A 26,471-nucleotide genomic window follows, 5' to 3' on the forward strand; every position below is an offset into this window, starting at 1 on the left:
GTCTAAATCTGTTTTGGGATCAAGCCAAAATAAATCGGTATGGGGTCGAAGAGCAGCCTTAATATTCAGCCAGGGACAGAAACGCGGTGGGAGTAATTAGGAGCGGTAGTAGTTATGTAGTTACTTTAACTATTCACTAAGGTAGGTGGTTCGGATGGTTTGGTGTTGGTGGTATTGCTGGGCTCCCATCATCATCATCATTATAATCATCATCATATCATTTCTCTTCCGCTTTCCTCTCTCTCTCTCTCTCTCCTTTCGCTCTCCCACTTCCATCTTTCTTCTCCTCCTCCCCACCGCTCCTTCACACGATTTTCTTTCCCTCCTCTCATCATTCCTGACAGAATCTTTTATCGAATTCTCCCTCTCCTTCGAATTTTAGAACTTTCCCATTTGCTTTGCCGCAGTTCCAGGGTTGGCGACCTGCACCCGTTTCCCCTGTTGTTCTGCTAGCGGACCTTACTCTACTTACTAACCTTGCTAGTTCACTAGTTAACTAACACCTACCTAACTTCGTACTGAAGCCGCACCTCAAGTCTTTCCTTCCCCGTTCTTTTCCCTCCACCCCGAATTCCCATCTTTCCCTGGGTAAAGATTACCTTTTCATTCCCTGATTCGGTCGGCCGTTTTTTTTTTTTTGCTGAAGTTAGCCGACTCAATTTCTTCTCTTTCCTCCGCCTTTTATCCCTTTTTTTTTTTTTTGTCCCCTCGAGGAAAGGAAGGTTCCCGAAGGGAAAAAAAAAACGTCATAAAGAGATCTCTTTTCACTCTCCTTCGCCAACTTGGTCCTCCCGACCTTCCCCCTTCTCCATCCTCTCTAGGAGACGCTCTCCTGGAATACGAGAATTTCCTGATGATTGTCTGATTGCCCATCCGTTTTCATCATGGGGAGAATCAAGAAGGTTGCGAGCCAAAAACATGAGGCTACTATTGTGAGTTCTCCTCCCACTTCCCCCCCTCCCCGAAATAGAATCTATCACACTGGCAAAAGAAAATGAACTAAACGTTTCCTTCCATCTCTGCTATAGTCCCCTTACCTCTCAGATTTTGTAGCCCGTGCAATAACTATCCCGGTTCCAGAGCTTCCTTCGCACCTCAGCACATTTTCTCGCATATGGCCCTTCCCCCGAGGTGATCTGTATCACTGGATCAATGTTCTGAATCGCTTTGATGAAATTCTTGCTTCGGTTATTGAACGGTACAACCTTGGAAATGGCCCTCAAACAACGCCTTTTGGCAGAGGATCCCTGGTACACTGTTATACAAGCGAAGACCCCAAGTTAAGCCCGTGGGATATCGAGGCTAAACTTGCGGCACTGGGCTATGGCCCTGACGGAGACAGGGAACTTGTGGAAGCCGTGCTCGACTTCTCGAAGCTTTTACTCGAGAAGTGCGGTAACCGCAGCTTGTACAATAGCAGTGAACGCCTAGGGGAGCTGCTAAACACCACTTCGCTCTCCCTTCTGCAATCTACGCTTCGTTTGTCGCTCTCTTTGGCACAGAGGTATCATTCTCGTCAACGAGGTGGCTCTCATCTGCAGCAGAGCTTGCTGGCTGCTCATTACAACATTGATTTGGAGAAACTTCAGAGAATTGCAGCGCCTTTCCCACGTCCTGCTATTCCCGGTTGTGCTTCTACGTCTCCCTCGGCCGGCAAAGGCAAGGATAAAGGGCCCCAGACTACTCACAATGCCAACGATCTTACGTCTCTTATACGGGAAACCGATGCTTGGGATGAGTGGGCCAACGTGCGTCTTCTCTACTATCCGTCCGGCTCGACTGAGCAGGTCAAATCGTCCCTGGAAAGTGACCTAGGTGGTTCGTCCGTGCAGCCTCCCTCCACTCCTACGCCCTTGCGCCGAAGCCATACTCATTCAACTCCTCGACTAAACCGTATCCCGACGGCTGACGACTCCCCTGCGTCTGCTATTAATATTCCCACTGCAAAGCCGGAAGAGACGCTCCGGGGAGGAACAACTCTTGGAGTGCCTGCCTCAAAGGTATCTTCTTCGAAGGTTGAGGATATTATCGCGTCACTTTCTGAGGAGGTGCCCGACGACTCAAAGTATGAGTTACTTCATAGAGTGCGTACTGCGAAAGCGCTGGCCACATCCCGCTCAACCCGAGAACAAATTCTTGCCATTCGAATTCTCGCAATCACAAACCTGGCTTATATTTACCCTGAGCCACTGTTCCAGCAGAAAATTCTTCAATATGATATGGAGCAGCCAAAACGTCTCCAACTCGCCTACCAGTTAGCCGAGGTGGTTCATTTAGGAGCAAGTGGCGATCTTATGGTCCCCCGCCCAGTCCAGACATTGGCTATCCAAGCTCTTGATGCTCTTGCAAAACACAAGGCGCGGGCTATTGATATTTGTGCGGCACTGAGCGTGAACGTGAATCATGGAGTGCTGATGTTCTTGACTCGGAAGGCTGTCAATGAACTCGGCCAGGATGATAATGAGAATGACGGTGGCAACCAGGATGAATGGCGAGATGCTCTGCTTGCCTTGCTGCGAACCCTTCCGGGATCAAGCACTAGGACACCCGAAACTCTTGTAGCTGCTGGCTTAATCCCCATGCTTGTGGATGTTCTGAATCTTAGGACCGAGAAAGCCCGTCGCGTATATTCCCGTGTCATGGAATTCCTGGACACCTTCGTACATGCTGTTCGTGATGCATTTGGAACGTTGACCTCTGCCAAGGGCTTTGATGCAATCTCAGACTTGATTGATTTCGAAACCAAGTCGTCATTCGACAATGTCTCTCGAGGAGCAGGAATACCCGCCTGCCACAAAACCCCGTCCATTGATTATCAAATCCCATATTTCCAACAACAGACTCTCCGCTGGATGTTCCGATTTGTCAATCATATCATGCAGCACAATGGCGGTGGTTTTGATAGGGTTCTTCGGAATTTGATCGACTCCCCCCAGCTGCTTACGTCTTTACGTCTCGTTCTTGAGAACGCCCAAGTGTTTGGCTCTCACGTGTGGAGTAATGCAGTTAACATTCTTAGCAGCTTCATCCATAATGAACCAACTAGCTATGCCGTTATTGCGGAGGCCGGTTTAAGCAAGAGCTTTCTGGAAGCTATTACTCTCTCCAATCTTCACCCTCCGAAAACCTCACCGGTTGAGAGCGAAGGTGCTCAACCCTCAGGGGCTGACAGCGAGGAAGAGTCTAGCAGACCATCCGGTGTGGGTGCTGCATCTCTCGCAACAGAGGGCCAAAAACCGTGGGAGTATACCATCGCCAGGCCAAAGGATGCGCGACTAGCTCCAGGTATTATGCCCGCAGCTGAAGCTCTCTCCTGTATTCCTTCTGCATTCGGTGCCATTTGTTTGAATGGATCTGGCCTGGAACTTTTCCAATCATCCCGCGCCTTGGAAAGCTTCTTCGAGATCTTCGAAAATCCGGCGCATGTCAGGTGCCTTATCAAGGATGAGACTAACTTGGTTCGCACCCTCGGCACTACTTTCGACGAGCTAGTTCGTCATCACCCAGCCCTGAAACCTTCCATTATGACTGCGGTTATTGTCATGGTGGCACGCGTTGGCTTTTTGTGTAAAGCCAAGGCTTGGTCTTCTGGCCTGGGCGCCAAGTTGTGGAATGAGGACTCGCAGGGTAACCCGGTTATTTCAGGGGAGCCTTGGCAATTGCTCAAAGCTATCGGCTTTGATATTCGTAAGCATGGTGGATCTGATGACATCCGAGATTTTGGTGTTCCCTGTATCAACTCTGATGCCCTTCTTCCCAACGGCGGAAGAATGAAAGTCGGGGACGTGAGCCAGCTTCTTCCGGCCCCAGGTTCTCAAGTGGATCCTAATGATGTGGACGCGGATGGACTTGCTACGACGGACTATCTATACCCTGTGTTACGGTTCTTAGGTGCTTTCTTTGAAAATCAATCTAACTGCACACACTTCATCGAGTCCGGAGGTGTCGAATTTATTCTTGATTTTGCGACTTTGCAGAGTCTTCCGTTTGATTTCCACAATACCGATGCCAACCAGGAACTTACGGTCCTAGTGCACATGCTCGCAGAAACTAAGCCCCATCTTGTTGTCCCGTCTCTCCTCTCTCGCACCGAGTTGACAATAGATATGCTCGCCGATTTTTGGAAGTCATCGATAAACCATGGATTCTTTACTCCTCTGATCAAACTTGAAAAGGGAATTGAACGAAAGGATGAGGAGCCTCCTAGCTCGACTGAAGCTCCTCTCAAGACCGCAAAAGACAATGGGACTTATTTTGCTAAACATATGGTAGCTGCCCTTATACTTCTGGATCTTCTTCGTGAAGTATATTCAATGCCGTTGTATCAGACACGGCCGAGCCAACAGACATCCGCCTTTGCTCAGGCCAATCTAGCAGATCGATATACTTCTCTTGTGAATAAGTTGGGCAGCCTACATGCAGCTTGTGTCTGGGAAGAGATTTTGCTGGAGAAGAACATTCCGGATACTTGGGATCAAGCCACGAAAGTTCAACCGGTTGGCCCCGACAGACCTATCGATAGTCCAGCACTTTTGACAGAAGGGGGATCCAACCCACCTGCGTCCGAAACCCACCAAGACGGGGGGGCTAGTACTACCAATCCTACTAACCCACCCAATACCCAGCAGGCGAGTGACAGTTCTACCAAAGTTCCCGAAGGTGGCGTAGCATTCAAGAATGTGCAGGCCCTTCGTTTCCTTCTAAGCTCTCTACCTTCCTCAATAACAGGGTTTTTCCATAATCTGGGGCTTTGCCTCATCGGAAAGAGAAGGATCGATCCCTACCAGAAGCAGAATGCGACTATGGTAGCTGAGGTTATTGCAGGAGCCGTGCTTGAGCAACTACAGTTCAAGCCCCCAAATTCCAGTGACAATTCTAAGCTCCGCTTCGCCTATCTTATTGTTATTTTGTCATCTTTCTCACACTTGCTGTTTGAAGGTAAGCTTAATACTCAACCTACCCCCGTTTTTTTTTTTTTTTTTTTCTGGGGCAGGGTTTCCTAAAACTTAACTCGTTTTACAGCTACTACAGATCGTCATCATTCTCACTACCTTACACTCGTCCTGTTTGCATTTAAGAGAAACGGTGGTCTGAAGGTGTTGAAGGATGTTTGCGATCTTTTCGTGCGCGAGATCAAGGCTCTTACACCACCGAACTCGGTACCTGACTCCGAGCAAGAGGTCTCGGCACGACTGACATCTGCTTACGGGGGTATCAAGATCATTCTCAGCTTTTTTGCTGAACTTGCTGCGGGAAAGAATATCGTTGACTCAAGCCAAACACAAGCCATGACAGGTGGCGACCGGGATCGTGGCCGCTCCGATTACTTCCAACCGGGCCAGTTCTTGGTAGACCTTCGAATGGAGATTTTGCCAATGGCTAGGGATATGTGGAACTCAGACTTTGCAACCCAATCTACAAGCTCCGTTGTCAAATGCCTCGTTGATATTTTGCGCTCGTCCCTTGATGGTGAATACGAAACGGGAGCGGCCCGACGTGCAGACCCGCAATCCGCCCTGGCAGATGTCCAAAGAAAGGGCTTCCTAATCAACCGGGATCGCATTGCATCATTGCGGGAGAAAGGATATGAAGCCCGACTCGCTCAAGAGGCTCTTTATCGCTGTAATAATGTTTATCTTGCTGCTGAGGAATATTGCAAAGCGCAAAACTCTTTGCGCGCACCCGAGCTCATGCCACCGCCGCCTAACGATATCGAGTCGGTTCGTTCTAGTACGACATCTGCTGGCGAGGCATCGGAAGATTCGGCTGTTGGGGATGCCCCGTCCTTCGACGCAGGCTCATTCTTAGACCGCTCAGCTCTGTCCATGTTCTTGGCTCAGGCTACTGCGCGCCCCTCAGAGGATGGTCGGCGTCAAGATCAAGGCCAAGGTCTGCCTGACGAAAACGAAGTTAGACAAAACACGGAATTTTTAACAAGAACCCTCACCCAAATTCTAACAGAGCACGCGGATGGTGACCGGGATGATGCCCCGATCACCAACCCCCAGAACCCAGACAATGCTCTTCCAAGCAGCTCTTCTGATGTGTTTGAACAGCGCCCTGAACAACAACAGCCTACAAGGCGCCGTGATTTAATTACTGTTGAAGACCTTGATAAAGAACGTGAGCAGGTTCGCTCGAATTTGATCGAAAGATGCTTGGATGTGTTGAACGAGCATCATGATGTATCCTTTGAGTTGTCTGACCTGATTGCCTCTGCCGTTAAAAAGCACCGTGACCCCGAAAGTTTCCGAAGGGAGGTTGGTGAGCTTCTTGTTCAGTCTCTGGTCTCATTACAGATGGAGAACTTTCAAACTGCCGGCAAGAAAGTGGCTGCCTACGCCCATCTATTAGCGCTGGTTGCCCAGGACAGAGAAATGTACACTGCTACCCTCGGTGAGCTCAAAGAGTGCTTCACAACCTTCCTTCAATTTATCACAGTCTCTCCCGAGAAATCCCCGGACGAGTCGTTCCCTTGGGTGGGCCACGTACTTCTCGTGCTGGAGAAGTTGCTATCAGATGACGCTCAACCGCCTCAGATCCGCTGGGCTCTCCCCGAAAACGAGAATGCAAATGCGGATGATGAAGGTCCCGCACAGTTAGAAGAACCGCTTGTGTCAAAGGATGAGAAAACGCAACTGTTTGAAGCTCTTGTCGAGATTCTACCTAGAATTGGGAAGGATGACACGTTGGCTCTCTCGGTCTGTCGAATCCTGGTGATTCTCACTAGAACTCGCAGTATCGCGGCTCAGCTCGGTGAGAAGCGAAACCTACAGCGCTTATTCGTCATGGTTAAGCAACTTTCAAGCTCTACAAATGAGAAGCTCCAAGGGGCCTTCATGCTCGTTTTGAGACATATCATTGAAGACGAGGACACTATTCGACAAATTATGACAAGCGAGATTGTTGCCAACTTTGAATCCAAATCGTCTCGTCAAATCGACACCACTGGCTATGTTCGACAAATGTATCATCTCGTCCTCCGATCGCCGGAAATCTTTGTGGAGGTATCCAACGAAAAGCTCAAATTGCAGCGATATGACAGCCGACAGCGTCCTCAGATTCTGACGCTGAAGTCAGAAAAGAAGAGCGGATCTGATACAGTACCAGGTCCCGATGATACTGATGGTGCAGACAAAAACAGTGGCAACAAATCCGACAATGCTGTCGCCGAAGACAAGGATAAAGGCAAGACAACAGAGCTGAAGCCTCCAGTTGTTGAGAACCCGGATGGTGTTATTCACTATCTGCTTTCCGAACTTTTATCCTACAAGGAGGTTGATGACAAAGAGCCTCCGGCAGATAATCCAGATCCTTCTGTTCCCGACCAGTCAGAGACTCAGACCGATGTGGAGATGTCAACCGATGAACCCGCCCCTTCTGTCGCGAGCACGGATGTACAGGGCACCCGTAACTCCAAGAAGTCCGAGAAACCTACTTTTAAGGCGGATGACCATCCCATTTACATTTATCGGTGCTTCCTACTTCAGTGCCTGACGGAGCTCCTGTCATCATATAACCAGACGAAGGTTGAGTTTATCAACTTCTCTCGCAAGGCCGATCCTTTGGCCTCTACCCCTTCGAAGCCTCGCTCTGGAATCTTGAACTACCTCTTGAATGTGCTTGTGCCTGTTGGTACTATGGAGCACGATGAATCCGTCGCATTTAAGAAGCGTAGCAATACTTCAGCTTGGACAATGCGTGTTCTTGTTGCTTTATGCACTAAGACTGGAGAATTTGGCGGCCATGGGAGGCGACGTAATGACCAAACCAAGAACGAAGAGGATGAACCGGAACTTGCATTCGTGCGAAGATTTGCCCTCGAGCATGCCCTGCGCGCGTATAAGGAAGCGAACGCATCTAACGAGCCATTGGATCTTAAATATTCTCGGCTGATGTCGCTGGCTGATCTTTTCGATAAGATGCTAAGTGGTTATGCCTTTGTTTCCGGAGATACTGCCTTCCCATCTTCCACGAAGCAACTTGCCAAGACCATGTTCGAAAAACACTTCATCTCTGCTCTTACAGCGTCCATTGCTGAGATTGACCTAAATTTCCCGTCTTCAAAGAGGGTCATCAAATATATCTTGCGTCCTCTAAATAAACTCACACAGACTGCCGTCATTCTAAGCGAGACCTCGGACATCTCCACTCTCGGTGACTCTGAAGATGACGAGATTTCTTCTGCTACTTCTGTTTCGGACATAGATGATGAACGAGAAGAAACCCCTGACCTCTTCCGCCACTCTACTTTGGGCATGCTAGAGCCTCGTCACGAAGAGGAGACAAGCTCTGAAGAATCCGAGGAGGAGGATGACGAAATGTACGACGATGAATACGGAGAAGAAATGGACTACGAGGAGGACATGCCGGAAGATGATGGTGAGGTTGTTAGCGATGAAGAGGATGATATCGACGGCATGGGTCCTGTTGAAGGTTTGCCAGGCGACACCGGGATGGACATCGAAGTTGTTATCGACGATGACGATGATGAGGATGACGACGACGACGATGATGATGATGATGACGACGACGATGAAGATCCATCCGATATGGATGATGACGAGATCCTCGCTGGCGAGATTACTGGCGATCGGGACAATGAGAGCTTAGACCAAGGTGAGGACGATGAATGGGAGAGTGAGGACATGTCCGAAGACGATGAAGAAGTCGATATTATGAACCAGTTGGAGGATGAATTGGCCGATATTAGACAGTCAGGTCAGCGTAACGAGGGACAGCGCCTTGATGATATCTTCCGTGCCCTGAATGAGGCTGCAGGTGGTGTTGAAGATCTTCACGCGGATAGTTTGGGCGATCTACACGATGACATTGTTGACGATGATCTGAATGAAGATGACGGTTCGTGCTCCTCCTGATCCACTTCTTTTGAAATAATTACTGATAATTTTCCTTTCAAGAAGATGAAGAGATTGATGAGCTTGAAGAAGAGCTGGAAGACGCTGATGAAGACCAAGGCTCTTACCAAGGGTTCGACGATGACGAAGATCTCATTGATCCTTGGGGCTGGGATGGCGAGGAGCCTCCATTGCCCCGCGGCCATCATCATCACCGGTTCCGCGGCCCGCATCCAACATGGGCTGCAGTTACCGGAATCATGCCTAACCGTGGAATTGTCCCTATCCAACCTTACCGTTTGCACCGAACCCAAATTCCAGCTCGTGGTAATGATGATGGAACAAATCCCCTTCTCGTCCGATCCGATCGGGGCCCCGAGGCATCTGGACAGCGTCGTGGCACAGGAAACGAAGCATTTACAGATTGGGTACATGGCATGGAACCCGTTTCAACTGGCCGTTTGCTACCTATGGACAGCCCCGTGAGCTTCATGAATGCTATTATGCAAGCCATTGGTGGACAGAATGCTCCTGGGTTTGGAGTGATCACTCGTCCTGATGGAATTCATGTCCATGTGGATCGACATGCCATTTTACCAAACCGAATTCAGGATATTTTCGGGCTAGGTAGACCTCAGGCACCTCCAGCTCGGACACGTGATGACCCTTCTCAAGCGGTTAGCTTTGCTTTGGCAACAACTAGAAGCCGTTGGCAAGAGGAGGCCCGCATCCTGTTCAGCACCACTTACGTTGAAAAAACACAACGCGTGGTCAATTCACTCCTAAAAATGCTCGTGCCTCCGGCTATCGAAGAAGAGAAGCAACGGGAGCGGCAGAATCTCATTCGAAAGCAAGAAGAGCGTGAACGGCAAGAACGCATCTCCAAGGAGGAGGAAGAGAGAGAGCGCAAGCGTAAGGAAGAAGAAGAGAATGTTCGCCAACAGCAAGAAAGAGAGCAGCAAGCTGCAGAGCGTCAAGTAGGAGGTATTGTCCTAGAGCCCATGGACATTGTACAGCCACCTGGGCCCACTGGTGAAGCCCTCGCTGCTCAACAACCATCCCAAGCCGGTACTGGCCCAGCTGAGCCTGTTCCTCGACTCCACACAACCATAAGAGGCCAGCAAGTGGAAATCACCGGCATAGAAATCGACCCCGAATATCTTGAGGCCTTACCTGAAGAGCTGCGTGAGGAAGTGATAATGCAACAGATAGCGGAGCAGCGATCTCAGGCTGCTGCCGCTGGTGAAGAACCTAGCGAAATAAATCCCGAGTTCCTAGAGGCCTTGCCCCCAGAGATTCGGGAGGAGCTGCTGCAACAAGAAGCTGTTGATCGTCGTCGTCGGGTACGTGAGACTGCACGTAGACAAACGACTACGACGACAACGACAGGTGGTACTCCTGCCCATGCGGAAGATATGGATGCGGCCAGCTTCCTTGCCAGCTTGGATCCTTCTCTACGGCAGGCTGTTCTTGCTGATCAACCAGAGGAAATCCTCGCAACCATCGGCCCCGAGTTTGTTTCTGAGGCCCGCGCTCTTCCCGGAAGAAGACTGGCACAGTTTGGTGATATTCCCCGAATGGATCATCGCAACAGGAATGAGCAAGCCGATGATCAAGAACCCAAGAAACAACAGCGCCGCCAGATCGTTCAAATGCTGGACAAAGCTGGTGTTGCTACCTTACTCCGGTTGATGTTCATGCCTCTTCAGGGAAATGCTCGCCACCAGCTGAACGATATTCTTCACAATGTTTGCGAAAATCGTCAAAATCGGATTGAGGTGATAAGCTTGCTTCTTTCCGTTCTGCAGGATGGAAGTGCAGATGTCTCCGCAATCGAACGTAGTTTCGCTCAACTGTCTCTACGTGCCAAACCCTCGTCTGTCCAAAAGACTCCGCAGTCTGCCAAACGGAGTCTCGGCTTCCAAACTTCCTCAAATGTCAGCAATGAGGTTACGCCAATCATGGTTGTACAACAATGTTTGGGAACTCTGTCATTCTTGTCCCAGTACAATCCCCACATTGCATGGTTCTTTTTGACGGAACATGACCCGGCTTCGACTCTGAAGTTGAAAGCATTCCGTAAAGGCAAGGCCAAGGAAAATAAGGCTAACAAGTTTGCGCTCAATGCACTGCTTTCTCTACTTGACCGGAAATTGATATTAGAGAGCCCTAACTGCATGGAGCAGCTTTCAAGCTTGCTCGGCAGCATCACTCAGCCTCTTACTCTGCTACTCCGTCGTGAGAAAGAAAAGCAGGCGGAGGAAGAAAAGGGCAAGGAGCCTGAGCGCCCCGCGGAGACTGAACCAGAACAGCCGGGGCAACTGCCAGGAGCTACAGAACCTGCAGGCGCTGCGGCGGATACCGCTATGACCGATGCTCCTGCTCCTGAAATGACGGGGCCACAAACTACTGAGACATTAGAACAGCCTCAAGACAGTACTTCAGCAGAACCCGACCCCGATACTGCCAAGAGTACCACTGAAGACGAGAAGCATAAGAGGAGGTCCATTGAGCCGCCAGTTGTTCCTGACCATAACTTGAAGCTGGTTGTTCATATCCTTGCTGCCCGCGAGTGTAACGGAAAGATTTTTAGAGATACACTTTCCACCATCAACAACCTTTCGGCTGTCCCTGGTGCTCGAGACGTCATTGGAAACGAGCTAGTCAGCCAGGCCCAGACTTTGAGCACTACAATCCTGACTGACTTGGATGAATTGATATCCCATATTCACCAAGCTCACACTGGCACGGACATGCAAGGCCTCGCTCTTGCAAAGTTCTCTCCCGCTAGCTCTGACCAGGCCAAGGTACTCCGCGTCTTGACAGCACTTGACTATCTGTTCGATCCAAACCGTGCGGACAAAGTCAGGGGAAGTGAATCTGAAGGAACAGCACGGGAGGATGTTCTCCAGACCTTGTATGAAAGCTCGACTTTCGGACCGCTGTGGACTAGGCTAAGCGAGTGCTTGACCCTCATCCGCCAGAAGGAGAATATGATGAACGTTGCTACAATCCTTCTACCTCTGATTGAGGCACTCATGGTTGTTTGTAAGAACACCACGCTCAAGGATACTTCTATTGCTCGCAATAGCCGAGAGCTATCGGTCTCAAGCACCTCAGCTGATGGAGGCGTGAGCATGGAGAGTCTCTTCTTCAAGTTCACTGAAGAACATCGCAAGATTCTTAACGAGCTGGTTCGACAAAACCCACGGCTAATGAGTGGCACCTTCTCATTGCTCGTCAAGAACCCCAAGGTCTTAGAGTTTGACAACAAACGCAACTACTTCACTCGCCGGCTACATTCACGCGGAGCGGAGCCTCGCCACCCCCACCCACCTCTGCAGCTGTCTGTGCGAAGAGACCAGGTATTCCTAGACTCATTCAAATCTCTTTATTTCAAGTCAGCCGAAGAATTAAAGTACGGTAAATTGAATGTCCGCTTCCATGGTGAGGAGGGTGTTGATGCAGGTGGTGTGACACGAGAATGGTTCCAGGTTCTCGCACGCGGCATGTTCAATCCAAATTATGCGCTCTTCATTCCGGTTGCTGCTGATAGAACTACATTTCATCCAAACCGTTTGAGTGGCGTCAATTCCGAGCATCTCATGTTTTTCAAATTCATTGGACGGATCATTGGAAAGGCTTTGTACGAAGGCCGAGTCCTCGACTGCCACTTCAGTCGGGCAGTGTACAAGTGCATCTTGGGTCGTAACGTGTCCATCAAGGACATGGAGACACTGGATCTGGACTACTACAAATCTCTGCTTTGGATGCTCGAGAATGACATCACGGACATCATCACAGAGACTTTCGCTGTTGAGACAGATGACTTTGGAGAGAAGCAGGTGATTGATCTGGTCGAGAATGGTCGGAATATTCCAGTCACCCAGGAGAACAAGGAAGAGTACGTGCAACGAGTGGTCGACTATCGTCTCGTTGTTTCAGTCAAAGAACAATTGGACAATTTCCTCAAAGGCATGTATAGTATGTCCGTGAAATGGTTGCAGAATCACTAACTTTATATGCTAGGATTCCATGAAATTATTCCCCCCGAGTTAATTTCCATCTTCAACGAACAGGAGCTTGAGCTCTTGATCTCTGGTCTACCTGAGATTGATGTGGATGATTGGAAGGCCAACGCTGAGTACCACAATTACTCAGCTTCGTCACCTCAAATCCAGTGGTTCTGGCGAGCTGTGCGCTCATTTGACAAGGAAGAACGCGCCAAGTTATTGCAGTTCGTCACCGGTACCAGTAAAGTGCCTCTCAATGGCTTCAAGGAACTTGAGGGTATGAATGGTGTCAGCCGTTTTAACATTCATCGCGATTATGGCAACAAGGATCGCTTGCCAAGCTCGCACACATGCTTTAATCGTAAGTTTTAACTATCCCAAATATCTGCCCTGACAGTATGCTGATTCCAAGGAATAGAACTGGACCTTCCAGAGTATGATAGCTATGAGACTTTGCGACAACGCTTGTATACCGCCATAACTACTGGTAGTGAATATTTCGGCTTTGCATAAGTCGATAATTATACTTTTCTAATCACCGCCGATGATGATGCCTCACTAATGGTTCTACGTTGAATATCTGGGTTCGTCGATTCATTTTACATTCTGTGTTACCTGCGGTGTCCCTTTTCCTCGTTCTAATGCCCAAGCATTTGACGGCGTTCAACACACATGTCTCTTCTTTACATCACTTAGTCTGTTTGTATGTACAAATCTGGTCTTTTTTTTTCCCCTTTCCTTTCTTTCGTTTCAGGAAGGAGTGATGGTGAACTGCTACCGATCCTAGTCGAAGTGCAGGTCAGCTGGGGCCGGGAATGCAGGTTATCATTCATTGTGCTTTTGTTTTTCTTTCATATACTTCGTTCGGCCGTGTCTTTTCTGGAATCAAAAGCGTTTTCTGTTTATTAGGACCCCGTCACACGTAGGGTAAATCTGTCCAGTCAGGTAAATCCTTTTTTACCCTGTAGTTCAAGGCTAGACTAAATAATAACATTGTTTGTATTGTGCTTAGAATCTTGTAAATTCATGCTGTAAATAACTCATGGTAAGGAAGGGTCATCCAAGTTGAGTCAAGAGTCGGGAAATATATTGTGGAAAAGAAAAGTCACCAAGGCTCTCTGGGCTGAAGAACGCTTTGGTGGCATACCTCTTTAAGTACGAGCTCGGCAACTGACGTTTTGATCCCTATTTGCGGATGAGGATATAGATATCCCTTTATCCATGGATACAGGAAAGCAGGTCCATATGTTTTCGATATATGGATCTATGCAATTAGTTGGTCAGTAGTTGGTTAGTGGGAGGCTCTTTTAAGCGTTAGGTAGTTAGTAGACGTGCATGCCTGGGGCATTACATACCCGGAGGCGGTGAGGGGGTCACGAGAATGTGACCTTTTCTGCCTGAGGGACCCAAAAAAAAAGTCAGCTGCCGACGGCGGGGAAATTCTTCTGCTTTTTCGGAGGTCCGTCGAGGCTCTTCCTTGTAACTCTTGGATTTCATCGTTTTGCTTTATTCCAATCTATCTCCGGACAAATAGTTCCTACTGTGCTATATTACTTCCTTTCCGTCTCCCTTTCCTCTGTATATTCTCTATATTCTCTCTGAGACCGAGTCGCCGAGTCAGTCATCGTCACAATGGCCACAAACTCTATCAAGCTCTTGACTGGCAACAGTCACCCTGAGCTCGCCAATCTGGTGGCCGACCGGTGTGTGAAACTACATCCTCCACGTGGCTTTCATCATGATTATCAGACTAATTGAGACCTGTTGAATCCGGTAGACTGGGCATCGAACTGACCAAGATCATGGTCCTCCAGTACTCGAACCAGGAAACGAGCGTCACCATCGGAGAGAGTGTGCGAGATGAGGATGGTATGGTTTCCTGACTGACTCCAAGAGAGTTATGGCACTCTTTGTGGACAATTGATGGCTAACTGGCGGCACTGCTTTTGGTTATATAGTCTTCATCCTGCAATCTACCCGACCAAACGATATCAACGACGGGCTAATGGAACTTCTGATCATGATCAACGCCTGCAAGACTGCTTCCGCAAGACGCATCACTGCTGTCATCCCCAACTTCCCTTATGCTCGTCAGGACAAGAAGGACAAGAGCCGTGCACCAATCACTGCCAAGCTTATGGCAAACATGTTGCAGACTGCTGGTTGCAACCACGTCATCACCATGGATCTTCATGCCAGTCAGATTCAGGGTTTCTTCAATGTACCAGTTGACAATCTGTATGCTGAGCCTAGTATGCTGAAGTGGATCCGGGAGAACCTTGACGTGAGCAACTGTGTGATCGTTAGTCCCGATGCTGGTGGTGCTAAGCGGTAAGCAAACCCCGCCTTTTCTCTCTGTCTTTCTATCCTTGGGGAAATCGACATGAATTGATTCCCTCAATTTAGCGCAACTGCCATCGCCGATCGATTGGACCTGCAATTCGCCTTGATTCACAAGGAACGCCCTCGCCCTAACGAAGTCTCCCGCATGGTCCTTGTCGGTAGCGTGAAAGACAAGGTTGCCATCATCGTCGATGACATGGCTGATACTTGCGGAACACTCGTCAAGGCCGCCGATACTGTGATGCAGCATGGCGCTAAAGAAGTCAACGCTATTGTGGTGCATGGTATCCTCTCTGGTAAGGCTATTGAGAATGTCAACGGTAGCTGCCTGAAGCGGGTAGTTGTGACCAATACTGTTCCCCACCAGGAGAAGAAGGAGCTTTGCGACAAGATTGAGACGATCGATATCAGCCCCACTCTTGCTGAGGCTTGCCGTCGCACACATAACGGCGAGTCTGTGAGCTTCCTTTTCTCTCACACTGTCGCTTAACCTTTTTTCTTTACTTTGAGATTCCCTCTACTAGTCCGTGGGGATTGTAGTAAAACAATCCTTGTTTTTTTTTTACGCAATTACAGATTATGATGATGCATGCCCCAGAATCGAAATCTTAGATTTACTTGATGCTTTTATTTGTTTATTTATTTTTTCTTGTTCTTTGTGCTACGGAGAACAGCATATTGAAAAAGTTGGTGGCGCTATTTTTTTTTGATTCTAGTCAAGTCATCTGTGTATATAGTTAGTTATATTATGCTACCGGAGTTCCTTTGTTCTGAATTTAACTGCCCTTGGGGTTCTGAAGAGTGGTATGAAGTTTATTTTCACCCATCTTTATAAGTGAAACCCTCACTCACAAGGTGGAGCTGGGATTAACCTCCTTTTCAAGCTCATATACGGAGTATAAAATACGTCAAATCGAGTCGAGGATGTCTCATCTCATCAACAAATAAACTTAGGACTTGAAATACAGTAGCGGGTCGAGTTGAAATCCCTACAGAGTCGTCTATACAAAACGATTCATTACTTTGTTCAAGTATCATGTAAGAAAAAGAAAAAGTCTTGCATTTCATGAAAAAAAATGGAATAAATGCGTTTTGATTTTTTTTTCCCCGGGAACATCTTTGATAAATCGGTACGCGCCCCCCCCCCCCCCCCCTCCCTCCCCCCTTCCAAGTCTTGGTCCTGCAGAACGCTCTTTGCCCTCCCAAAAGAGTTTCGTGCATGCATCTTCATCATCATCATACATACATTTTATACTGAGATAGTACCCTAGGGTACTACTACTAGTAGTAGAATGTAAGTCCTCTTGGGGCGGGGGGGGGGAGGGGTCTCGCACACAAACCTCCTCCTCCTCCTCCTCCTCCTCCTCCTCCTTGTTCTTCTTTCCTTCCGCCTTGGGGTTGGGAAATTGGAAAACACTTTAAGAAAAATAAAGAAAGGAAAGAAAGGTAAAAAAAAAAAAAAAGAGAGAGAGAGAGAGAAAAAAAAAATAAGTCTTATTGCCCGCGTCGCTAAGAAATTTTTTTTTTTCTTCTTCTCAACCACCTTCGCTCTCCCTGTTTATTTTTCGCTCTTCATTTCCCTAGCCAATAAGAGAGAGACGTAACCCGACCATTAACCCCTGGAGAAAGAAAATAAAACCAAAACCCATTTACTTCCTCATGGAAGAAGCCCTCCGCTTGCGGAGCTCATCCTTCTTGGCCTTCTCCTCATGAACACGGGTAGCCAGGAGCTTGGCGTAGTCGTTACTATAGGTTGTTGTTGTTGTTGTTAGAACAGGAGACATCAAGTGCGAAAGAAATATAAAAAAAAAAGGGAGGGGAGGGGAGCTTACGCAGCCTCGCGAGCAGCCTCAGCACGGCGGCGCTTAAGAGCAATCCTGTGACGCTTGCGCTGGACACGCTGGGGGGTAACAAGGCGCTGGATCTTGGGGGCCTTGGTGTAGTCCTGCTTGCCCTCACGGGTGACGGTGCGGCGAATGACAAACTTGCGGACATCATCCTTCTTGTCGAGGCCGAAGAAGCTGCGGATCTTGGAGGCACGCTTGGGGCCGAGACGCTTGGGGACAACGGTGTCAGTCAGACCGGGGAGCTCGGTCTCACCCTGCTTGACGATGCTGAGGGCCAGAACGGCAAGGTCAAAACCGGTGATGGCACCACGGACGGACTTGCGCTTGCGCTCTCCAGTGCGGCGGGCGCGGTAGCAGCTGGAATTGAAAATCAGTCTTTCTTCTTGTCCACTTCCTCACTTTCAAAGATGGAGGAATATTTGAGAGCTGGGTCGTACCTGTGGCCATCGGCGAGGAGGAGGCGGGTACGGGTAGGGAGGAGAACTGGAAACGAGACATAAATGTGAGTTTTTCTTCTTCTTCTTCTTCTTCTTCTTATTCGTTGCTGTTTATGATGGGTTGCGGAGTTGTGTGCGTTGGTCGTTTTACATACCACCCTGCTTCATGGGGAAACCTAAAGATCAAAAAAACCAAGTTAGCCTTTGAAATTTATCGATCGGGACTCGAGCGATTTCCAGAGAATGCGCAGGAAGCACTTCTATCTTGTGTCCCACTGTCCACCACCCGAGTCCGAAAATTCATCACGATTCCATCCGTACCTTGCTTATCGTTACCACCAGTGATCTTGAAGAGGTAACCCTTGAATTCGTCACCGAGAGAGTCGCCGGCAATCTAGTAAAACAGAAAACCCCCAATCAGTCTCTCTATTCATAATATCTCCAGCACAATGTCGGGGGGAGAGGGGCGGGCTTCAATATTTGCAAGGGGACGACTGACTTCGGTGCCCATGCGCTTCTCCATGAAAGGACGAAGCTTGCGCTCATCGTCGACCTCGATGATCTTCTGCGACCCATTGGCCGGGTAGGAAATGTTGAGCTTCATCTTGACGGTGTAGCGCGGTCAAGACGGAGGGCGCGGGATTTGTCGACAGGTCGAAGAGGTTCGTTCGGTCGTGCAAGCAGACGATGGGGTTTTTTGTGGTGGTTTTCTTTTGGTGTAGCGAGATTTCGGTGTGTGGGCGGCTGACTCAGCAGCCTAGCCTTTCAGGGTTAGCGCCCTCGGTAGGGCTCTTAGTCATCATTTCTGATCGTTTTTGGGGGTTTTTACCAGGTCGTATCCATACTGTATCTGGATGCCTTTAATACGAGGCTCTCCGTCAGCCGTTAGAAGGCCAAGTCTTGGGGCTGATTATCTGTCTTCTCAAGAATCACGTCTAAGTCCAGAAATAAACAAACGCCGCCTCGCAAATCATGGATAGCTGACGCAATCTCCGGGATGTCATCCATGAAATCCCCAATCATAATTCTCTGCAAGTATGTCTGTCAAAGCTCCCCTTTTCGATGCTCTCTCATTCTTCTTCTTCTGGTTTTCCCCCTATCCGTTCCTGATTCCGTCATCTTATCTCTTCTTGTCCTCATCACGCGACACAGACCAAGGTACTCTGTATAGTTAGTTATGTTCCGCCATCTGTCACCCTCTCTCCTCAACGGGTTCTTCTTTCTCCAATTCCCACATTTTGTCTCAATTTCTTGATCGGAATCAGCCGTGCATCGAACAAAGAAACTCGCCGATCGGCTCTAGAGAGGACTAGGCGCCGAGCCCTGTCAATCTCACATCTCCATTCCTTTGTATACATCTCTCGTCCTTTGTTTCCTAACCTCCACCCCCTAAAATGAGGCTGTTTAGCAAGTTTCACATCGTCTGTACTTTCACGGTAGTCAGCATCCTGCTGTCCGCCTTGTATTTAGGCTCCCAGCGTTTTTACTACCGCCGAGTCGGCGTACCCAATCAACAGGCCTTGAAATTTCAGCCGACGCAGTCATTTGACCTCAGGCTGGTCGTATTTGGAGATTCGTGGAGCGACAACAATGCCAAAGAATTCCAGGCCATCACCGTGTGGACGGACTGGCTTTGCTAACCTGTTACTTTAGTTTGCATGCCACCAAGAGAACCTTGCGCAGACCGCGAAGGCTCTAGATGGAAGTTATATTGGCTCCGTGGTCGATAATGCCGAGCTTTCTAGTAGTACGTTGAGCCTGTACCGAGCCCCACTGGCGGATTTTCGGGCCCAGGCCGCCCAGTGGCTAGCGGCGGAGGCAGAGATCATTGCCAATATGGATGAGGATGCTTTGCATGAGCGGCGGAACCGCACCCTTGTTGTGGTCTCATTTGGAGTTTGGGATTTGTGGAATGCGATAGGCCAGGACTATGACCATGCGGCGGCGTCGATCAACCACAGTATTGAAGTAATTATGCAACAGCTGGAGTCGCTAGCGCAAAGCTGGGGCAATGATGAACTCAAGATGATTATGACACTTGCCCCCGACGTGACTTTCTTGCCCGCCTTCCGACCTCTTGGAGATCAGCGGGTCTCTCAGCACAAGTCCGCCGTTAGGCTGGTCGAATATTGGAACAGGCAGCTACGCACTTTGGCAGAAAAGTGGAAGAAAGCGACGGTCTACATGTTTGACACAAACGCATTCCTGGCCGACCTGATTCGAGACCGACAACTCTACGAGGCAGGTATGGAAGAAGAAGAAGAAGCCAACGGACTGGGTAAGAACCAAGACCCTGGCTGGAAGAATGTCGAAGATGTCTGTGTCGAAAACAGCGAGCAATCAGTGGTGACATCCGCGATGAAGCCGTGCCCAAGTCCGGAAAAGTATTTATTCTGGTAAGACCAAGACATTATTATTTATGGCCCATTGGTCCCAAGGATGAAACCTGACTGACTGATGGATTGTAGGAACCAGATGCACCTTGGGCAATCCGCACACCGACTTATGGGTACGGAAGTGTTTCATGGGATTGAGGAGATGTGGCTCCAGTGACCCTTAAGGGAGAGAGAGAGAGAGAGAGAAAATATACAAAGAGAAGAAGAAAATTTATTATTATTATTATTATTATTATTATTATTATTTTCAAAAGGATCCATTTACCCAATAAACCCGTACTAAACACGGTCGATGACACCAGGATACATACCACAGCTACTATTGTATGTACACAGGTAGAGAACGGTTGGTTCCCGAAACGACCTCAGAAAGGACGGGGAGCTGCCTTTCCGCCAGGTAAAGTCGATGATTGAAGTCTCCCGGTCTTAGACATTGGGGGGGTTCACCCGAATCCGGGTTTGCCGCGACGGTGATGGCATTGTCGCCTTTATTGAGCACTAGTAGTACCTAGGTACAGAATAAGGGTAGAAGTTGGGTCTGATAGGGTGGTATGTGTCATTGTGTTCCTGAATAGAGAGAGAGAGATGTAAAATTATCTAGAGTGCAACGTGGAGTTGGATCGGAATGCGATCGGAGAATGGCTGAGTAGATTTATGACTTCGTAGCAAGACCTAGATCAAGTCCGGAGGGACGGGAAGTAGGAGGTGACTACTGTAGATAATTAGTACCTGGGAATCAATGAAGTGGGGAAGGATTTTCATTTCTTTGTTCTCCAGCATTCTTTGCTTCTTTCTTTGTTCCTCCTTTTTTTTTTTTTTTTCTCCTAGTAATATCATGAATCATTTATGCATAATGCTTGCACAACCAGGCGCTTCTATCAGCTCTTAAGACACTGACTGGTTGGTTATTTCTCAAAAGGAACCCGAGTTTCTATCTCCGTTAACCAATTGAACAGGATCCAGAGCAACTGCATCACGCCGCATGCGGGAAACATCAGACAAAGGAAACATTGAGACAATACTTTCCTGGTCCTGTAGTAAAAGATACCCTAGCTTTTACTATACATAGTACACTCATCAAGACATTGACAGTTACCTAACTGGTACTGTACCTATTCTCCCTCTGTTCATACCTTCCACGATGTTTCATTTGCCTTCTTCCCCCACCCTCAGTCGACATACGAGAGAGGTGGGAAAGAAGTTGATTCAGACAAAGAACCCTTCCCCTCTCATTCCAGGATCCAGAGTGGAGGCCAGGGCCTAGTGGTGAACTTGTTATATCCCTAACAAAGCACTTGAAAACCCAAATCCTAGCTTTATTAAATCGTCTCCCTCATCTTGGTTGGTGCGATTGGAATAGAAACATCATTCATTGTCAAAGAAAAAATTTTTAAAAAAAAGGGAAAAGGAAGGAAAAAAGAAAAGAAAAGAAAAAAAAAAAGACGAATCAGAGGATTTCTCCACATTCAAACGAATAAATTTATTCAAACATATTCTGGAGATTATAATTTCATCATCTTATTATTGTGGTGGTTATTATAGAGAGAGAGCGAGAGAGAGAGCGAGAGAGAGCGAGAGAGAGACTTCCCTTCCCCCTCCAAAGAGAGAGCACCTTATACATCTTGGATTTCTTTCTTTCTTTCATTCTTTCTCCCTTCCTTTCTTTCTTTTGCTTTCTCTATTACTCATATTAACATATGCACACGCTCTCTTGCCCTCTCTCTAGTTACTTTCTCCCACTGGACCGTTCTTTCATCTTCTTTTTTTCGCTTTGCTTTCTTTCATCCTCCTCTCTTCTCCTCTATACCCATCCTCTTTCAGCTCTTCCAGACCAGCCTATCACCCCCTTCAGCTGGCGCCGTCGCCTTTCTTAAATGTCTTACGATCGAGTGCTCCCCAAGCCTCCTGCTTTGCATTATGATTCTTCCCAAGTCTCTCTGTCAAGGCCTACTAGCAACCTCCTCGAACACAAAATCATGAACGACGATATCGCCATGGTCGATCGTGGGGATGTGACAGCACCGTCCTATCGATATTCCGATGGATTGCCACAGGTCCATCTCTCGTCGCTCAACCGGACCAAGATTGCTCTGAATAAGGTCACCGCTACGGCCGCCCCCGTTGATGCTTCTAAATCCGCTGCAGCCCTAACTACCAAGAGTCTCCCGTTGCGGGAACGGGGCTCGGTGTCGGAGCGGTCGTCTTCTTCTAGTCCCGTCAAATCAGCTCCCTCGGGCCCTAGAGAGTCTGTTACTCAATTCTGTCTCTGTCAACCGGACCCGAAGATTCCTCGACCTCGAAATGGTAAGTTTCTTTCCCGGGGGGGGTTGCTTGAGGTTATTGCTTACGAGATATCTTGGATAGCTTTCATCTTATACCGACAGCATTATCAAGCAGCAGTGGTAGCACAAAATCCAGGATTGGCGAACCCAGAAATATCCAAGATTATCGGGGAGCAATGGAGGAAACTTCCCCAGGCGACCAAGGATGAGTGGAAAGCACTTGCGGAGGTAAATAGTTCAAAGAAGCTTAGTAGTGGGAGTATTTCTTAAGCTAACACCATGGCTTCTAGGAGGAAAAAGCTCGACATCAGCAACAATATCCAGAGTACCGCTATCAGCCCCGTCGCTATGGTCGTGATGGGAATTCCAGGAGTCTCAGTTCGGGTATCAGCCATAATCCTCCTGGTTCAACTGCCTGCGCTCGATGCGGTGGCCGTGTCATGAATCCACCCGCATCTCCAGACACCGTCTTCCCTGCCAACGGTGCCCCCGCGAATACTCGTACGGAAACATTAACATTTCGGAGCTACAGCTGCAGAGGAGAAACTGATCGGGCCCCCAAACCCATCAAGCTCGGGAGTAATGGGGAAGCTCGTCCAGCTCGCCTACGCCAATGGGAAGAGACTATTCCCCAATCCCCGGGCTCAAAGCGACGCCGATTCAACCCTCAGATGCCATTCAAAACGGATCTTCGGGACAAGAGCCCAGAGTCTCCATACCCCGCATCGCCATACCCTCCACGCTCAGAGAGCCAAAATGCACGAGGAATCTCCCAAGTCCTCCAAGCATCACGGGGATTGCGACATATGAAGGAGCAGGCTGCTCCAGACCCAAGTCTGAAGCTTCCACCGCTCCAAACGCCCGCTTCCGCGTCCGGGTCGGTCACACCCATCACTCCATTCCCCCAGGAGGGGTCGAGCCTGGAGGCGACTGTCATGACGATTCCGTTTTTGAACAAAATTAAGCTCCTCGCCAAGATCTCCCCTCCTCTGCCCCATACGTTTCGTGAGGGGGATCCTCGACGCCGCGGGGCTGTGATCGCTGTAGATGGACAGGATCCTCTGCTCGTGAAGGCCACCCTAGAGTACTTATACGCCGCCTTGCAGAAAGAAGGAAAGTTCAATCCTCGCATATTTGAAGGGCCTGAAATTCAACCCCGAGAGAGCTACTCGGAGCCCGGGCAGATGGGGGACGCTACCGTCGACTACCTCGACACCATTTCCTCGTGGCATCGCATTTCCGACGAGATTAAGAGCTTTGTCCAGTCAGGCTCGTCGCGGGCGTCGTTAGAACCCGCTTCAGGAAACGAGGCTGTCTCTCCCGGCGTCTCGCCCAGAACTATTATCCCCAAGACCGCCGAAATGCGTATCAGCTCCCCTACTCACTCGAGCGAGAATGGATCGGAGTCCGCTTCATGTTTCACTGAGGCCACAAGCATAGCCCCACTACCCGTGGCACTGGTCCCTCGGTACCAACTAACAACTGCGGATGCTTTTTCTTGCTCAGTACCGATCAACGATGCCTATACTCCCCTAGACCATTGGCAGTGGATGGCGTCGCTTTGGCGTGCCTGCGTCGGGCCCGACGTGACGGTCTACATCCGGGAGTGTGAAAAGGCTGAAATGGAGCGGTTTGCCGGGAACCCCGTAGAAATCCGCCTGCGGGATGCGCAAACCGTGGTCGTACGGAGACCCGCGAATTCCCCGAAGGAGCTGGAAGAGAAGGTCCTCAAGCGCGTGGGGTTCGAGGTTGAGGACTATCTTACCCAGTAGTCGTCGCATCTGTAAATGGCCCCAAAGTGGGGAAGTTAGATTTTTCTTTTCTCTCTCTCTCTCTCTCTCTCTCTCTCTCTCTCTCTCTCGTTTCTAAAAGATTGGATGTTTTTGTCGGAGTTTTGTCGCTTTTCAGCATTTGGACATGAAGTTCTATGGGAGGTTATTTGAACATCTGCCATTACTTGTGGCATGTGAGACTGGAGGCTCGATTGAATTTGGAGGATCTCGTCGGAGTATTGGTGGTTTATTTACTATATTGTTTAATAATATTGACTATCATTTGATGATGAGAGGTCGTCAAACTATGACGGTAGAAAGTTGACCGAAATGGATTCAATTGGTCTAAATAGGAAATAGAGAGATGCTTGGAGGAAGCATGGAGATCTAGAAGGAAATGGTGGCCTTAAATACACAGAGTAGTCACGTGTCGCTATCTTCTTCTTTATGGTGGTGCTGGTTGCATTTACTGAGTGCAGCACTCTAACACACCCCCCTTAGCAACATGTCTATTATATGAAGCTATTTAGAGTCTATCTCCAACCTGCTAAAACCCAACCTCTTAACAAATTTATTAAATTTCATAGTTGGTAGTGCTTTAATTAGCCTGTTAGCAATATTGTCCTCTCTACTAACTATTTATAGTTAAATTCTGCTATTTTTGATTGCCTCTTTTACAAAGAAGTAGTAAATATCTATCTAGTAAAGTATAGACATGTAATTTAGCTTCTTTACTAAAGTAATAGTATTTATAGAATTAGTATATAAAGGTATAATACCTTTTATAAACTTTTCTAGTCTAATAGCTGTATATAGCTTTTATAGCTATATAGCTAGCTTTATTGCTATATCCTATATAATAAATTTAATAATAGTTAAATTTAGGGTAACTAGTAATTACTTTACTAATTTTTATGTAATTAGTGCTCTAAATATAAAAAATATAAAGCCTTTTATTAATTTCTTATCTTTATAATCTATATGGGAGGCATTAATATATATATATAATAGATTATTTAAATAGTCTAAGACTATTATATAGTTTAAGGTCTTCTTTAAATATTAGAAAACTTATTTAATTATATTATAGTCTGACTTAGTAGGATTATAATTCTTCTATAATAATTATATTATTATATATTAAATATCTGGTTAGGTCTAAATAGTAATCTAATTTAATGATCTAGTTAGCTCCTAGTAGTAGGCAATATCATCTTTATTTATAGAGATATATATAGTGTCTGGAATAATACTGCTAGTATCTGGTGTCTCTCTAGTTAATTTCTATCCCAGAGTTATTAGTATATGACATGGCCAAAGACTATAGAAATTCTATTTATAGAGCATCTTTTGGATATATATATATTAGGATATTAATATTAGATTATTAAGTAGTCTATAAATATTATATCCCAAGAATTATATAGGCTTACCTAGTTACTTTAATTTAAAATATCTTTTTAGTTTATCTATAAATTATTAAATATTTACTTTATTAGGGCCAGCAATTATTATATTATTAATATAGATAATAAGTATTAACTACTAATCTAGATTATAGTAGAAGCATGGGTTTTTATTAATTACTTTTATACTAATTTTTACTAGAATATTATAGAATTCCTTATACTAAAGAAATATTGATTATTATAATCTATATAGGGCTTGAAGTAGTAGATATTGTCAGGGGGCAGAGTCGGATTCAGATATTCATTGACTAGGAGCTAACCAGACAGAACAGCAGAATAGTAGGTATCAGGTAATAGATAGGACATAGCTTGAAGAGCTATAATAGGATCAAGGATAATATAATTTAAATATAGGAATAAGGATAGATAGTTAAGGCAGAATCTAACTAAATAGGTATTATAGCTTTATACTATAATAGTACCCCTCTTTTTAGGGTTAAGCTCTATTAAGACTAGGAAGGAATTAGCTAGGGTTTCTTAGGATAATAAAGGTAGTAATTATTTACTAGTTAGTAAGTATTCTCTAGATATTTAATAGGCTCTTTAATTAGCTTATTATATTTAATTTATTTAATAATATATTATAGCTTAAATTTACTATAATCTTAATAAACTTATTAAGAATTAAGAACTTTCTTAATTTCTTATTTTTTTAATCTTTCTATTTTAATAGGTAATAGTAGATTAGAATATTAATTAAGTAAAGAGTTATTAGTAATAAAATAGAGTAAAAATATATTAAATATAAGATAAATTCTTATATTTTTAGATAATTTAAGTTTATAAATATATAAGCTAATAATTCTCTTAATATAATATAATTTAAAGTTCTTCTAGTCTAATTTTTTCTATAAGTAAAGTATTTAAATATTATAAATATTTAACTAGATTTCTTATTCTATAATATAATAATATATAGGTTATCTTTAATAATTAGCTTATACTTTATAATAAACTTAAGTAAATAAAATCTTAATATAAATAAATTTATAAATCTTATATATAATATTAGTAAATTTTTTAGTATCTTTTTTAATAGAATAGATAGTAAGAT

General features: G+C 46.8%; 4 protein-coding genes across 4 annotated transcripts; 3 read left to right on the forward strand and 1 right to left on the reverse strand.

The window, feature by feature from the left end:
• Positions 1–685: 685 nt before the first annotated feature.
• On the forward strand, positions 686–13,848 carry tom1 (E3 ubiquitin-protein ligase TOM1). The gene is made up of 6 exons (XM_040896278.1): positions 686–932; positions 1,029–4,938; positions 5,023–8,862; positions 8,922–12,833; positions 12,888–13,232; positions 13,290–13,848. Exons 1-6 carry the CDS (start codon positions 885–887, stop codon positions 13,382–13,384), a joined length of 12,150 nt encoding a protein of 4,049 aa, XP_040755698.1. The 5' UTR covers positions 686–884; the 3' UTR covers positions 13,385–13,848.
• A 452-nt stretch (positions 13,849–14,300) lies between these two features.
• P175DRAFT_0497421 (ribose-phosphate diphosphokinase) lies at positions 14,301–15,936 on the forward strand. The gene is made up of 4 exons (XM_040896279.1): positions 14,301–14,574; positions 14,649–14,740; positions 14,830–15,202; positions 15,278–15,936. The coding sequence occupies exons 1-4, from the start codon at positions 14,504–14,506 to the stop codon at positions 15,702–15,704; spliced, it is 963 nt and encodes a 320-aa protein (XP_040755699.1). The 5' UTR covers positions 14,301–14,503; the 3' UTR covers positions 15,705–15,936.
• Positions 15,937–16,637: 701 nt separating this feature from the next.
• P175DRAFT_0470194 (40S ribosomal protein eS6) lies at positions 16,638–18,188 on the reverse strand. The gene is made up of 6 exons (XM_040895034.1): positions 17,998–18,188; positions 17,820–17,892; positions 17,654–17,674; positions 17,499–17,544; positions 17,047–17,418; positions 16,638–16,960 (listed from the first exon to the last, which is right to left on the reverse strand). Exons 1-6 carry the CDS (start codon positions 18,100–18,102, stop codon positions 16,864–16,866), a joined length of 714 nt encoding a protein of 237 aa, XP_040755700.1. The 5' UTR covers positions 18,103–18,188; the 3' UTR covers positions 16,638–16,863.
• Positions 18,189–18,892: 704 nt separating this feature from the next.
• On the forward strand, positions 18,893–23,948 carry P175DRAFT_0505985 (putative HMG box transcriptional regulator; the record flags this gene model as incomplete). The annotated part of the gene is made up of 5 exons (XM_040898155.1): positions 18,893–19,114; positions 19,152–19,894; positions 19,967–20,007; positions 22,259–22,404; positions 22,467–23,948. The coding sequence occupies 5 exons, from the start codon at positions 18,893–18,895 to the stop codon at positions 23,946–23,948; spliced, it is 2,634 nt and encodes an 877-aa protein (XP_040755701.1).
• Between the last annotated feature and the right edge of the window lie 2,523 nt (positions 23,949–26,471).

The sequence above is a fragment of the Aspergillus ochraceoroseus genome (assembly GCF_002846915.1).
Source record: "Aspergillus ochraceoroseus IBT 24754 chromosome Unknown P175scaffold_1, whole genome shotgun sequence".
NCBI classification, from domain to species: domain Eukaryota; kingdom Fungi; phylum Ascomycota; class Eurotiomycetes; order Eurotiales; family Aspergillaceae; genus Aspergillus; species Aspergillus ochraceoroseus.